This window comes from Phodopus roborovskii, unplaced genomic scaffold (assembly GCF_943737965.1).
Source record: "Phodopus roborovskii unplaced genomic scaffold, PHOROB, whole genome shotgun sequence".
Lineage (NCBI taxonomy): Eukaryota > Metazoa > Chordata > Mammalia > Rodentia > Cricetidae > Phodopus > Phodopus roborovskii.
This window is the reverse complement of record NW_026126460.1, coordinates 13,842,341-13,855,399: the sequence shown is the minus strand read 5'-3', so window position 1 is coordinate 13,855,399 and position 13,059 is coordinate 13,842,341. Positions and strand designations below refer to the sequence as shown.

The window sequence follows — 13,059 nt, the reverse complement described above, 5'->3', positions numbered from 1 at the left end:
TATATGTTAACTGACTGAATCTCTAAAGGAAACCTTTTAAAATGATCAAGTCATGTTTTATGTTTTTCCTGAGATACATGTGGTTTAAGTCCCCAGATGTCAATTGTTGTGTAATCTAGGTCCCTTACTTTTTAAGCAGGAAAACAGAAACTCCTAAAGGCTAGGTAAGGTTTCAATATCCCATTCTCAACTACTGTCTCCTAAGACCAGAAACCCAGCCTCCTAATCACCAGTTGAACAAACGTTTGTTGTCTACATAAAATCAACCACATGAATTATTTAATAATTCTCATTGTCATTTCCACCCATTTGTCTGTAAATTGTAAATACTAAATTGGGTCAAAATGGATAACTATTAAAAATACTAGGTATGAGGCTAAAGAGATGGCTGAGAGGTTAGGAGCACTTACTGCTCTGGTGAAGAGCCCAACTTCAGTTCCCAGCCATCAGACTTATACTTCCCCATGTAGTAGTCTTCCTTAACTGATACCTTCACAACTTACACTTCTAGGATAGCTTTCTTCTGTTTTGTTTAAGGGACCACTGAAGCTTCCATGTCCTATTTCTTTTGCAGGAATAGCAAATATGTATCTATACCTGTCTGGCTACAGTAGGCCATATACAAAGACCCATGTAACTACTATTTACAATCCAATGGTGCAGTGATTTCAACCTATAAACTTGAGTTACATCACTGGGTATTCTTCTACATAAAGAGGGAAGAAAGCATTCAGAAAGAAGTATACTCACCCTCCTAAGCCAGTATTAAAAACCACTTCACCAGCAACTGAGGATGGATGGCCAAAGGAGTAACCTTTCATCTTAGTTCCATCTTCCAGGACAATGTGTGCTGTCTGTGCCTAAAGAAGCAGTTGCATGAATCTCAGGAGCAAAGTACAAAACATCAGACACACAGAGAAAAAAAAATCTGAAGACAAAGTATCCAGGCATAAATAAATGTTCAGCAGATTTACTGAAACCATTCTACCTAGGCATTGAGCTGTTCTGTGTCACCTGTAACTTTTCTCCAAATGGATGACTTTTGTCGCTGGTGGGTATTTTGTTTTGTTTTGCTTAGAACCGGAATTGGAGCATGTCGGTGCATTGCCTATTCTAAGTCTACTTGTGGACTTGTTGACAAACCTGAAATACTTCAAGTTAGTTGAAAAGCTGCAGTTGGTGACTTTTTCTCCTTAATATTCCCTGGCTTTGCTCAAGTATACCTTTAAGGGAAGTCCGTGAGCTTACAAAGGCATCATGAATTATACGGTACAACTCGTGCTCACTCAGAGGTTTAGAGCTAGAAGGAATCCTCGAGATTACCTATTAAATTATGCTCCACGGAATTCTGGTGTTTGATGGAGTTGTCCCCAGGGCTGCCCTCGCCACACTGTGCTGTAACTGTATCATTCTTTTAATACTAATACAATAGCAAGCACTGTGGAACACTCTAAAAGCATATTCTATTTTGCCTTTTATTAGACTTAATTATAGCCATATCGGGTTCTCACTTTTGGCTATGGGCAGTCTGAATTCAATTACTTTACTGTCTTAATCTTTGAACTAGCTTCTAAAAATTCTTGGCTAAAAGAAGGAACAATTAGGAAACTTACCTAAGAAGCAAGCAAACATCACCCACTCCTCATAAATACTATAATCCTGTTGTTGAAACAATTTAAATCTCAATTCAATTTCTTTACAGGGCAAGGGAGAGGGAAAGAAATGTGTTAAGCCACAGCTCTTGGAGACTATAGCCCATTGTAATATGTGACATAAAAACTCCATAGCAACTGAGGAGATCAGAATGACAAATCGGTACTTGATCACACTAGATAAAATCTCTGTTAGGATTAATGATAGCATTAAGGTTATGTTTTTAAGTTTTTGCATATTTTAATAGATACATACTGAGATATTAAGTCATAAAGTAATATATCTGAAATTTGTCTCAAATAATTGTAAGTCAGAGAAATAGAAACAATCATACATGAGGCCATTTTGGCCATGCCCCATGAGGTTAAGTGAAGTCACTGGATGGAGAAATGCACCAATTCTCTGCTTTCTGCCTCTTTTCCAGTTCAGAGCTAGAGTCATAGTATATAATCCCTCCCTATCTGGCTGTCCCACCTCTCTCTCTTTCTCTTTCTCTCTCTCTCTCTCTCTCGCTCTCTGTTTCTCTCTCTGTCTCTCTCTTTCTCTCTCTCACACACACATATACACACACTATCAGGTATTTAATAATTGATGTTTAGAAATTTGTTTCTATATTACTCTAGCTTGGTCACACACACTCAGCTTCTCAAGCATTGAAATGCAAAAGCCTGATTATTTTCCTTTTCCAATAATCATGTCTGAAGAAATATGTTTCCTTTAAATCCAAAATACTCAAATCTCTTGCTATTAGAATGATTGTTCTTGCATGAAAAATGGTGTTTTGATTGCCTTTCATCCAACACTGTGCTTCTAAATTTCAATTATGTATAAATGTGTATATACATTACACTTACATACATAACTATTTAGTGTTACCTATTAAGATCACAGTCTTTTAAATGGGTAATTTATTTATTTTGTTTTAATTTAGAAATATAACATGTGGATTTCAAGTTTGTTTTCCTGAGAGAGATGGAAAATTTTCTATACTGCTCCTTGGAAAGATATTTGTGTGTGGAAATGTGTGTGAGAGAGAGTAATGGGGGTCACACGCTTGATAGTTCTTTGATTGGTTATTCTTTGTCTGTCTAGGCACTACATTAAGAAAAATTGGGGAACTGCCCATCACAAAGAAACCAAGATGATTGACATCGTCTGATACCAGTGGTGAGATTTCTCTGTCAGGGATTAGCTTAGTACACATACAAATTTCTCTCTGTACTTAAATCAGCTCTGCCTGTCATGTCTTATAATACATTGTCATTATCCCATAATTTGTATTGATTTATCAGTTATTTTGTGCAATTAAAATTCAACACGGTGGCTAATTATTTTAGGAAGTAAGAGTGATAACATTCAGTGTATTTCCAAAGATTAGTATAAGATACTCTACAGAGATGGGTCTCAACAGGGGTGTGTTTATTGGCAAAACTCCCCAGGTAATTCTGACATGTTTCACTAGATGAAACCCTTTGGTCCAAGTAATGAAAATTCACTGTCAAGAAAACATTTTCTACTAGAAATATTATTTCCTGTTGTTGAAGAATTCGTGTGTAACTGACATGCCTTCACAAAATAGAAGAAAAGGAATATGTTCTTAAATAATATGTAACTTAAAATAATTTGAATGAGGAAAGCTTGGCTGTGCACTCCAAATACAACTATTATCTATACTCCAGTTTATTGGCCTTATTTTGAGCTTGTCTGCCTACAATGTCACCTTGGTTTATTTCTTCTTCCTCCTTCCTCTGACCTACTCTCAACTAAGGCCTTCTGATTGTCTGATCTGTGGATGAGATGACACTTAAATAGTTTAAAGAAAGGAGAAAATTCACAGAAGCAAATCCTACTCTTATTACCTTTGCCTAGACTTCTAGTTGGTATTTTTTTTTTTCTCTTCTCCTCATGAAATTGTTCCCTGCTCTGCTTTCTGTTTTCTAAGATACATTTGGAGAGACATTTACTGCTTTCTGAAATAGTCCCTGAGAATGTGTTCAATATGTCTTTTTGCTCCCTTAATTATATTTTTTTGTTCTTTTTGGCAGTTTTTATAGATCTTCCAATTCTCTTTCCCACTACACATTATATTGTTACAAGGCTTCTGTTTATTGCCTGTAGTACACTTTATATTCCTTTTAACTATACTAGCCTCCAATGACTAAAATGATGAGTGCCAATTGACTTATCTATGAATTGACGGAGAACTCTGAGCAAAGGGCTATTATTTAGAGTCCTCTCTCCAAGATAACAATCCCCAAATGCTGTTTCCTTGCAGAGACTTCATGAGAATTCACCTTTTACCATCATAAGATATTTTTGGAGCCTCCACCCTATCAAACAGAAGTTCACAGCATAGAAATTAGATTTCTATTTATTATAATTTAAATGTCCACTGCCAGAGCATATTAATCTCTTGAAGGCTGAAAATGTGTGGGAAAAAATCTTAATTAAGGGAAGTGTGTATACCAGTAGAATGTCATGAAAGGTGAAGAAAACTCAAGGACCATTTTAATGATATGGTCCCTTTGTGCTTAATAAAAATGTGTATACCAATAAAACTATTAAGACAGTCAAATCACAAACATCACTGAGCCTCTGCCACAGGCTAAGTACTTGTGCTCTGGAGATTGGTAGTAAGTGTCCCTAGACTCTCCATATAGTGAAAAAGCTAGGAACTTTCCTAAATTGCAAAACAGACAACCTTGAGAAACACAGTATGGAAGTGTTACTTAAATGCTTGGAAATATAAAGATAAATAGAATAGCATCCTTTTTGGGGGAATTGGTTTGTTTAATAAAAGAATTCCTGTTTTCCTCCCCATACTTAAGGTTAAAATAAATATAACTTTCAATTTAAAAAAAAAGTTTAGCAAATTTTGCATTTCAAGTCTCGAATTTGAAAAGTCCTTTAAGTCTTTGCTCTAATGTAACCTTTCTGTAGGACTCTCTTGATCTCTGTTTTTAAAATTACAACCTGCCTCTTAGAACTCCATGTCCTTGGCTAGAACTTTTTCCATGATTTTTCTTGCTTTCCAAATGCCCATATAGTGCCTTGTTTGTTGTATTGTCCTATCTGAAAAAGTAAACTTCATTGACCAAAATGCATTATCTATATTATTCACTAATGTGGCCCCCAGCTCATCTATTTTATTACTGAAAACATTATTAATATATTATTTCATATGACACTTATTCTTTACTTTCAGCATTGCATAGTCTTGATACATTTGTCTAGTTTTTGTCTGAATTGTTCTAAGGCACATGCTTAATGCCCCATATGTCCTCTCAAAGTGGTTATTGTTACTAGTATTTAAAACTAAAAGATAATAAATGTCTTAGGGTTGAAAACTATCTCACTACATAAATCTCTGCTTTCATTATCTCTTCATAGCAGCTCAAGAGGAGCCACTTACAAACACATCTGGTCATATAGACTAAATAATAAATAAAGTTACTTGAACAGTATAATGGTTAAAAGTAGTGGTAGGCACCCAACATCTAAAAATAAATAATAATAACAGCTAACTAATAGTCACCCATTTGCTTCTACACATAACTCTATATTGCAAAAGGCTTTACATTTTCTATTGTGTCTCCATTGTTCAACCTATCTGCAATGTCTCCCTGCTTCTACCTAGGCAGTACAGTTAAAGCTTTCTCAAATATTTATTGGAGGATACTAGTTTTCAAATTAATTAATTAGTGTAAGTTCCTTTCCCTGGATTACATCCTATGTATAGTACCTCAGCTCTTTATCTTTCAGTCCTTCATGAGTCAATGCTTGCTTGTTTCTTGTTTACATCCTAGTTGTTCTTCCTAGTATACAGGCTATTTCTTCAATGATTGCACAAGTCAGAATTAATACTGATTGCCTTGTGTTCCCTGCATTCTCTACGTGTGTGTCTGTGTGTAAATGGTGTGTATGTATGTGAGTGTATGTGTGTGTGTGCACACATGTGTGTTGTGTGTGTATGTGTGTGCCCATGTCTTTGTGTTATAGTTGTTTAAGGTACACTTTTCACTTTCTAGTGACTTTTAGAACAGAAAATCTCAAGCCTAGCCTAACACTGTAACCCTACAGAAAAGCAAGTTCTAACTTTTATATGAAATGATGCCAATTATCTTTATTTTAATTCACTAATACAATCTCATACTTGAAATACTGTTTCTTCACCAATTTTCTAAATAGGAAATAATTAGTTCATCTTTCTCACTCCATTTAAAATTGAAGCTGCAGTGGCTTTATCTTTATTGTCGTCAAGGTTTATGCAGAATGCTTGATACATCCTTTTATCAATAAATATTTGCATAATTAATTTTTAAAATAATAACTGAAATAAACATATACTTGAAATTTTCTCTAGTGTGATTCCATATAGTGAGGTTCCTCTTAACATCTGTAAAAGTGGAGGATTACCATTTCTTAAGCATGTCTTTTAAGAGTAATTGATCTATCACTGTAGACCTCACGCTGCTTTAATGGGAAACTAGTATAACAAAAATCTGCTGAATGTAGTTGTCCATGTTAACGGAAGTCTATATGCAGTTGCACAAACAAATTGAAAATTTAGATTTGAAAACGAAGTGCCTCCTATTCAGGCAAAGGTATCTAATTTCAAGTAGAGTCATGAAGCACTGTTGGAACAAGTATATGACAGCACCTTGTGTCACTCAGAACTCCACACTGACCCCTCCTGAGACAGCCTCTCTGAATAGTGATGGTTAACAGGAATGTGCAAGGCAGTGTCCCTATAACTACTCATGGATTTGTTCATCTAATCCTCACAGAAAAGGAATGAGATTGCTAACATTAAAATCTCCATTTTACACTTGAGTTGACCTTAGGAAAACAAAGATCATCACACTGGTAATTGGAGGAGCAATGATTTTTTTCTCCCCAGTCATTGCCCAGTCACCCTCACTTATTACCCCTTTTTCCCTTCTGCTTTACAGATTTTTAAGAACAGATTAAAAGTAATTATATCATGAAACTACCTGTACAGTGTTGTCATTCCACCATGTCATAGGATATTTTAGTTCTATTAATGAAATTTTCTAACATATGATTATGCAAATATTATCACATTACTCGCAAATCACTCTTCTCTTTAGGGATCTTAATTTGTTCTCAAAATTAAAGTTCATTTTGAAACTACATTTGCAGGTTTATTTTCATTTTTGCCCAAAGTGACTGATTAACTTTATAGGACTAGAAATGGCTAGAATTCTTTACTTTAAGGTTCTCAGCTTGAGATCATATTTAAGAGTCAAGGCTTCAAAGAATCTTCCAGAATAATAACAATGACTAAAAAGTCACACAGCTAAATTTTCCTTTCAAAAACACTTCAAAAATGTCCCTGGGGTTATACTAAAATAACTTAGAGAGGTTAGTCCTAGGAAGTATATTCAAAATTGAAACAATTTATAATTAGCCTATAAAATTTCAAATCAGCCTCATGTTTATTACTGCTGGGTGTTTCTTTGCATTCATGATGATGTTGTGTATATTCACCCACAGATGCACATTCAAGTTTCTACATCCCTACCCAGTGTTTTTCTACTAACTTTGATGGTATTGGTCCTTTACTTTAAGTTGGGTATTTTGTGGGCATGTTGGTGTTTTTAATCCTTTATTTCAAGACACAAGAAACAATTGAAATGAGTCTTTTCTTGATTTTGAAGATGGCCTTGGACTTTTGAATTTGGGAGCACACCAGATAAAGTAAGAAGAGAACAATTTGGAAACTGAAAAGCAGCACATATTGTTACAGCCACACAACAATGATTTTGTTGAAGGGGTAGGGAAATATCAACTCTATAGAGCACTGTCCTGAAACACCCTATTTGTATAATTTTCTGACACCCATGTAGGGAGGGAATCCTTATTGACTCTTTGATCTAAAACTATTCTGAAAGGCCAACAAAATTAAAGAAAGGAAAATGCCAACTTATGTGCTATTGGGATAAAATTCAGATAGGTGAGGGCTCTAGCATAAACAATAAAATCCTAACAAGGAAACTGATTCAGCAGATTCTAGCAGTGGCTTCAAGGGCTGCAGCCCCAGGAATGCAAGCATTTAATAAAATGTCAGGTTCAAAATATTTAACTTGGGAAAAGAAAGGAAAGGAGAAAATTGTGCAATTACACTATAATCTTAAAAAATATATAAAAGGAACAATATCTATCTGATGATTGGAGTCTGCTTAAAGTTCTAATCACATTTTCTGATAAATATTTCAGTTTGTGAACAAAAATAGTCTTGTTAATTTAGGTACTTACACATATGTGCAATGGGAGTAGTGATGAAGCCTCTGCCTCTATGTATTAGTAGTTGCAAATAAAATGTTTTGTATGTAAAGCTTTAAGCTAACTGAGCAATACAGTCCACAAAAGCTTTGTATATAAAGAATTATAGAGATAATAATTGCCTTAAGCCAGTAGGAAAAATGAAAATGATTTACTCTGAGGATCTGAATATATTGCTGTTAAGTCATTTATCTAAGTAGGCTATTTGCATATCAGAGAAAGTAGAGGTCCTGTGTGTTTATTTCCATTTTCACCACAGCCTCAAGCTATATAATATATTTGATTTCTAGATTACCTGATGTTTCATAGCTATTAGTTCACTTCAGTACCAGCCTCTTAAAACATATATCTGAACTAAGCTTTGGAAAGTAAGAAGCCTAAAGCCAGATTTTTTCAGCTAGTTATTATGTAAATAATACAATAAAAGCTTAAGATCATGAAGTTTCTTTTGGGTAAGTGAAATCTTGTCTTTCTTGGAGCTATGCTTTCAAATTATCAATATTTAAAATCATAATTACAGCACAATTTGCTATCTTTCAAATGCTTGATGTACTTCTTTATATTTATGAATGCTTAACAATTCAGGATGTCTGAACATTGTAACTGTAGCAATCAATTAAGCCTTACAGCGTCAAAGTACTCTGGTTTGGGTTAAACATAAGCTAATGTAGAAGATAAAAATCACAAGGTTAATTTTGAATAGACCCATGCTCTGGGAATAGATGAACAAAAGAGCTGGATTAATAAGTAATTTTTGTTTTAACTATATTTCTCATAAATAAAGAATATTATTTATAAAGATTCTATTACAAACCTTCATAAGTCATGTTTTTAACAGTCTCTGACTGAGCATATGCTATAGGACAAATAGTTCTGGATTTGGGAGAATCTAAAATAATTTCGGCTAATTTTTACTTTATTGTTATAAATTAAAAGGATATGATAGTTCTATAAATTAGGTGAAACATAGTCAAATTCTGTAACCATGTACCAACCTATTGATTAATTAATGACAATTGCACCACCCAGTAACTTTGTTAAGAAATTTAAGAGCTTTCCAGATGGTGTTTAATAATTTGAAAAGAACAAAGAAAGGAGAGTGGGCTCAAAAATATGATCATGTTTTGAACTTGAACATGAAGAAAAAACCGTGTAGGCTAGAAATCCCTAGGCTACAAAGTCACAGCAAGTTTGACCCTGGCCCATGTAGCCTTCTCTGAGGTCCCATCACTGCAAAGACATTGGAAAATACTAGTAACATCAAGATCAGTCTCCTGAAGTTGAAAGAGCTCCAGCTTTGTGCCTCTGCAAACAGAAGACTAACAGCACTACTGCAGCTCCCAGTCTCAGCAAGTCACAAATACAGATTGTCTAACAGAGACAGGAGGGCACAGAAATAAGCTACCTTATTTCACCCACAAGCCATTAAAATACCTTCTCAAGATGGGTGTTGATGGTGCACACCTTTAATCCCAGCACTCAGGAGGCAGAGGCAGGCAGATCTCTGTGCATTAGAGGCCAGCCTGGTGTACAGAGCGAGTTCCAGGACAGGCTCTGAAGCAATACAGAGAAACCCTGTCTCAAAAAAAAAAAAAAAAAAATCCAAATTCACAGGTCTTAAATACATCAAGACTGAATAGTTTTCCTGTTTTCCTTGTACTTATAAATCAATTTGGGACTCAAAGGTATATATGTGTGTGTGTGTGTGTGTGTGTGTGTGTGTGTGTGTGTGTGTGTGTGCGCGCGCGCATATATATATATGTATATACATATATTCTTCTGCATTGTGTATTATATATAATGTGCTTACTACTGGATAGATCTTATCAGGTATCGTGTTATTGAAAAAATTTCTAGTTGTTGAAAAACATGAGGACACCATCTAACCCTGTACTAAGTCCTTCTGCTAAAATGAATGGAACATAATTTTTAAGTACCCATCTTTTATTTTAAAGCACCTTATAAGCTTATTGTATGGTGATCGTGCATTCCCCTTCTACACTACTTATGATAAAATCTAAATCTAGAGAATAAGTGAATTACCAAGGTCAAAGTAATAGGAAATGTATAACCGAGGCTAGAATCCATATTTTATTTTATTTCCCAGCCTCAGTACCTACTACAATATTGTTACAACTGGCTGAGTATAATAATGCGCACTGGGCATTTTCAATACTAATAGAAAAAAGATTATGGTCTCTAAAACTTTCATATGTTATGGTTGTTGATCATTTATACCCTTGATACCAACTTCTTTTAAAACAAGGAACACCTTGAAGTTCCTACTTCTCCCCTTAAGTGAAATGCAGTTGTGTCTAGTGGCAACACACATTCTGTAAATATTAACCACGTGCAAATATGCACAGAAGGGTCACAGAAAGATACAAGTGCCCTCCTGTTCTCACCACAGGGAGAAAAAGCAATGACCTCCACTGATATTGGAAAAGCAACCTGGCTTATAGGGCAATGCTTTCTGATCTGAATGTCTTTCACAATCCATTTACTGCCTGTAACTACCTGTCGTGTCACTAACCTTTCAAAACTGCTCCCATGCCCTTTACTGACAATGACGGAAATACAATCTAATGATTTTAACTATCTTTAAAATATTGTGCCATTCCAAAAGAATAAATTTGGTTATGTGTTTCTTAGAGAACTGAGTTGTTTAAAAGGAGGGGGAAAAACAGAGAAGACTATTTCAAAATAGGTGAATAATAACACTGGTTCCCCCTTGAACTTGTTGGAATTTTAATTCACTAGTCTGAAGCTTAAAGACTTCCATTTTTCATGCCTGGCATTCTTCCAAAATTCTGGTCAGTAATGACTGTATGTGAGTAATGACTTGTACACCTTGAAATGATGGCTTATTCCTCCGCAGATTTGTCATTCTTGGCTATGAACTATGGAAGACCCTTGAAACATCTACCACCATGAGCTAGAACTGCTTTCCCAGGGGTCTGTCCACATAATTAGCTCATGTTGTGTGGTTATTGCTGTATGGAGTGCTTGCTGAGTCTGGGGAACTGGCTTTTCTAATCACTGTTGCATCTACCATTTTAATGAGTCAGTTTCTGATGTCTAACTCTATTTCTGGTGTCTAACGGTGACACTCTCATCCTAACCCACCCACTTCTGTGAGAAGAAAGTAAGTTCCAAGTGACCCAACTCTACAGTATACAAAGCACTTAAACTGTCAGTGACACTGTTGTCACTAGAGTTTCTTCTCTTTGAGGTGACATATGACTGTCTCCAAGGCACTGATAACACTTAACTAAAATCAAATCATTACTCTCAGTTTATCTCTAGTCACTGTGTCTTTTCCGGTAGTTTAGAAGATCAGTTCTCCTTTCTGGCTTCTATCTTATAATCAAAATGAATCCAAAATGGTAGTTACTTAGCCTTTGTTAGACTCTTCTCAGGGTAGCAGGCTCAAGTTATTAACACACCATTGTATGAATAATGGCTCCCTCTCCCTGAAAACTATAAGAACTGTGAAAATTGCTTGTCCCTGGAATCCTGACCAAAGCAGCATAAACAAGAGAATCTAAGGAGCTCTGGGACTGTGTTTCAGTCAGCCTACTGTGCAAACAAAGTACAAGCAGAATGCTCGATGACACTCTCATCTGTGTGTACACATTTAAAAAAAGCACCATATCGAAGCTACTGTGATTTGTTAAAATTGGCATTCAGTAAAGAAGCTCTTCATTGGCCGCATTCGCAAGTGTAATTCAGACTTTCCCATTGGAAATACCCTCACAGCATGATGGGGAAGGGTAGGGGTTTTTAATTGGAATTTCATAATCAGAGGTAGGGTGTAGGAGAGAAGCTATTTGCTGTTCCCCTCTGGACTTGCCTGCTCAGCTACAGGTATGCCTGCACAGACAGATTGTCAGCTAATATTTGCCTCAAAATCTGATTCTCCAAAAATGAAGATCATAAATTCTTCCTCTGATAAGAAAGTCAAGAGAGAACATGGAAATGCTGTGTGTCTCTCTCTAAAATTAAAAATTCATAGATATTTTCCTTATAAATTTTTAAAATCTTATATTTTAAAGGAGGAACATTTCCAGTGGGTCAGTATACAGCAAAAGCTTAACATAATATGTGTGGGGGGTACAGTTATGTACACAGAAACTGCACAAAATAAAACATAAGTTTTTAAGTGTATTTTTTTCTATAGCACACTTATATTTGATATGCTGACAGGAACTGAAGTCTTTCTATATCACTGCAATGTTACTCAGAGATGATAAAAATAATGCTAAATCAATATATTTTATGGTATAGCAATTGTTAACAAACACTTTGGAACTGTAGTCAAAGCTGTATTTGCTCTGGCAGCACCCTGTTGTCACCCCTGCTAAACTGTTTTGTCAGAAACATGACACAGGAACATTACCTTCACAGAAAGGAGCCTGATGCCAGGTCTGGAAAAGTCCCATTGTCGCCTTGCAGTCCCATTGGCAAAACCAAAGCCACTCTTCAGTGCCTTCACCACTTTGCAAGCTGTCAAAATCCTCGTCATTTTGAAGGAGTTTTATGACTAAAATTAAATCACAAATATCTCATGAGATTTTATTATCCAATTTGTTTTGAACTAATGTGAAGGAAAGCTTTGTGGAGACTGTGCAGTTGAGGCCGAAGGCTGACTGCACTGCGATCTTTGACTTCCCATTCATTCTGCCATTAAATGTCCTAGCCACAGCTCCTCCTCCTCTTAGCCCCTCCCCACAAGCTGATGTCCAGAGATGTTCTAATGGACATGTCATACAAATTGCAAAACAACGAATGCAACCTTCTCCTGTGAAAATAATGCTAATGCTGTAGTAAGCCAGCCAGCCATCAAAGGAGTTGCTTATGCAGCTGAATAAGATGACCTAGGCATGGTGAATAGCCTCAGGAGTGAGTACCCCTTACTCAAAGGGCAGTAACTTCCTGATAACGCAAAAGATCAAACACTTTTCTGCGTTGCAAATGACGTAGGATTTGCCTCAGAAGATACTTGGATTTCTAGGAAACCCAACCCTGGACATTTTCTGCTTAGAGAAAGATGATGGACACCACATACAGTAAAGAGAACATAGAAGGAACTTCCCCCAC

At 35.8% G+C, this 13,059-nt stretch overlaps 1 protein-coding gene across 1 annotated transcript in view; it reads right to left on the bottom strand.

Moving 5' to 3' along the window:
* The window catches only part of Cps1 (carbamoyl-phosphate synthase 1), a 104,568-nt gene extending 91,979 nt beyond the window's left edge, over positions 1–12,589 (bottom strand). The window contains exons 1-2 of the mRNA XM_051190403.1: positions 12,359–12,589; positions 751–860 (exon numbers count right to left, since the gene is read on the bottom strand). Coding sequence (XP_051046360.1) covers positions 751–860; positions 12,359–12,484 — 236 coding nt within the window. The 5' untranslated portion in view covers positions 12,485–12,589. The remainder of the gene's footprint in view (positions 1–750; positions 861–12,358) is intronic.
* Between the last annotated feature and the right edge of the window lie 470 nt (positions 12,590–13,059).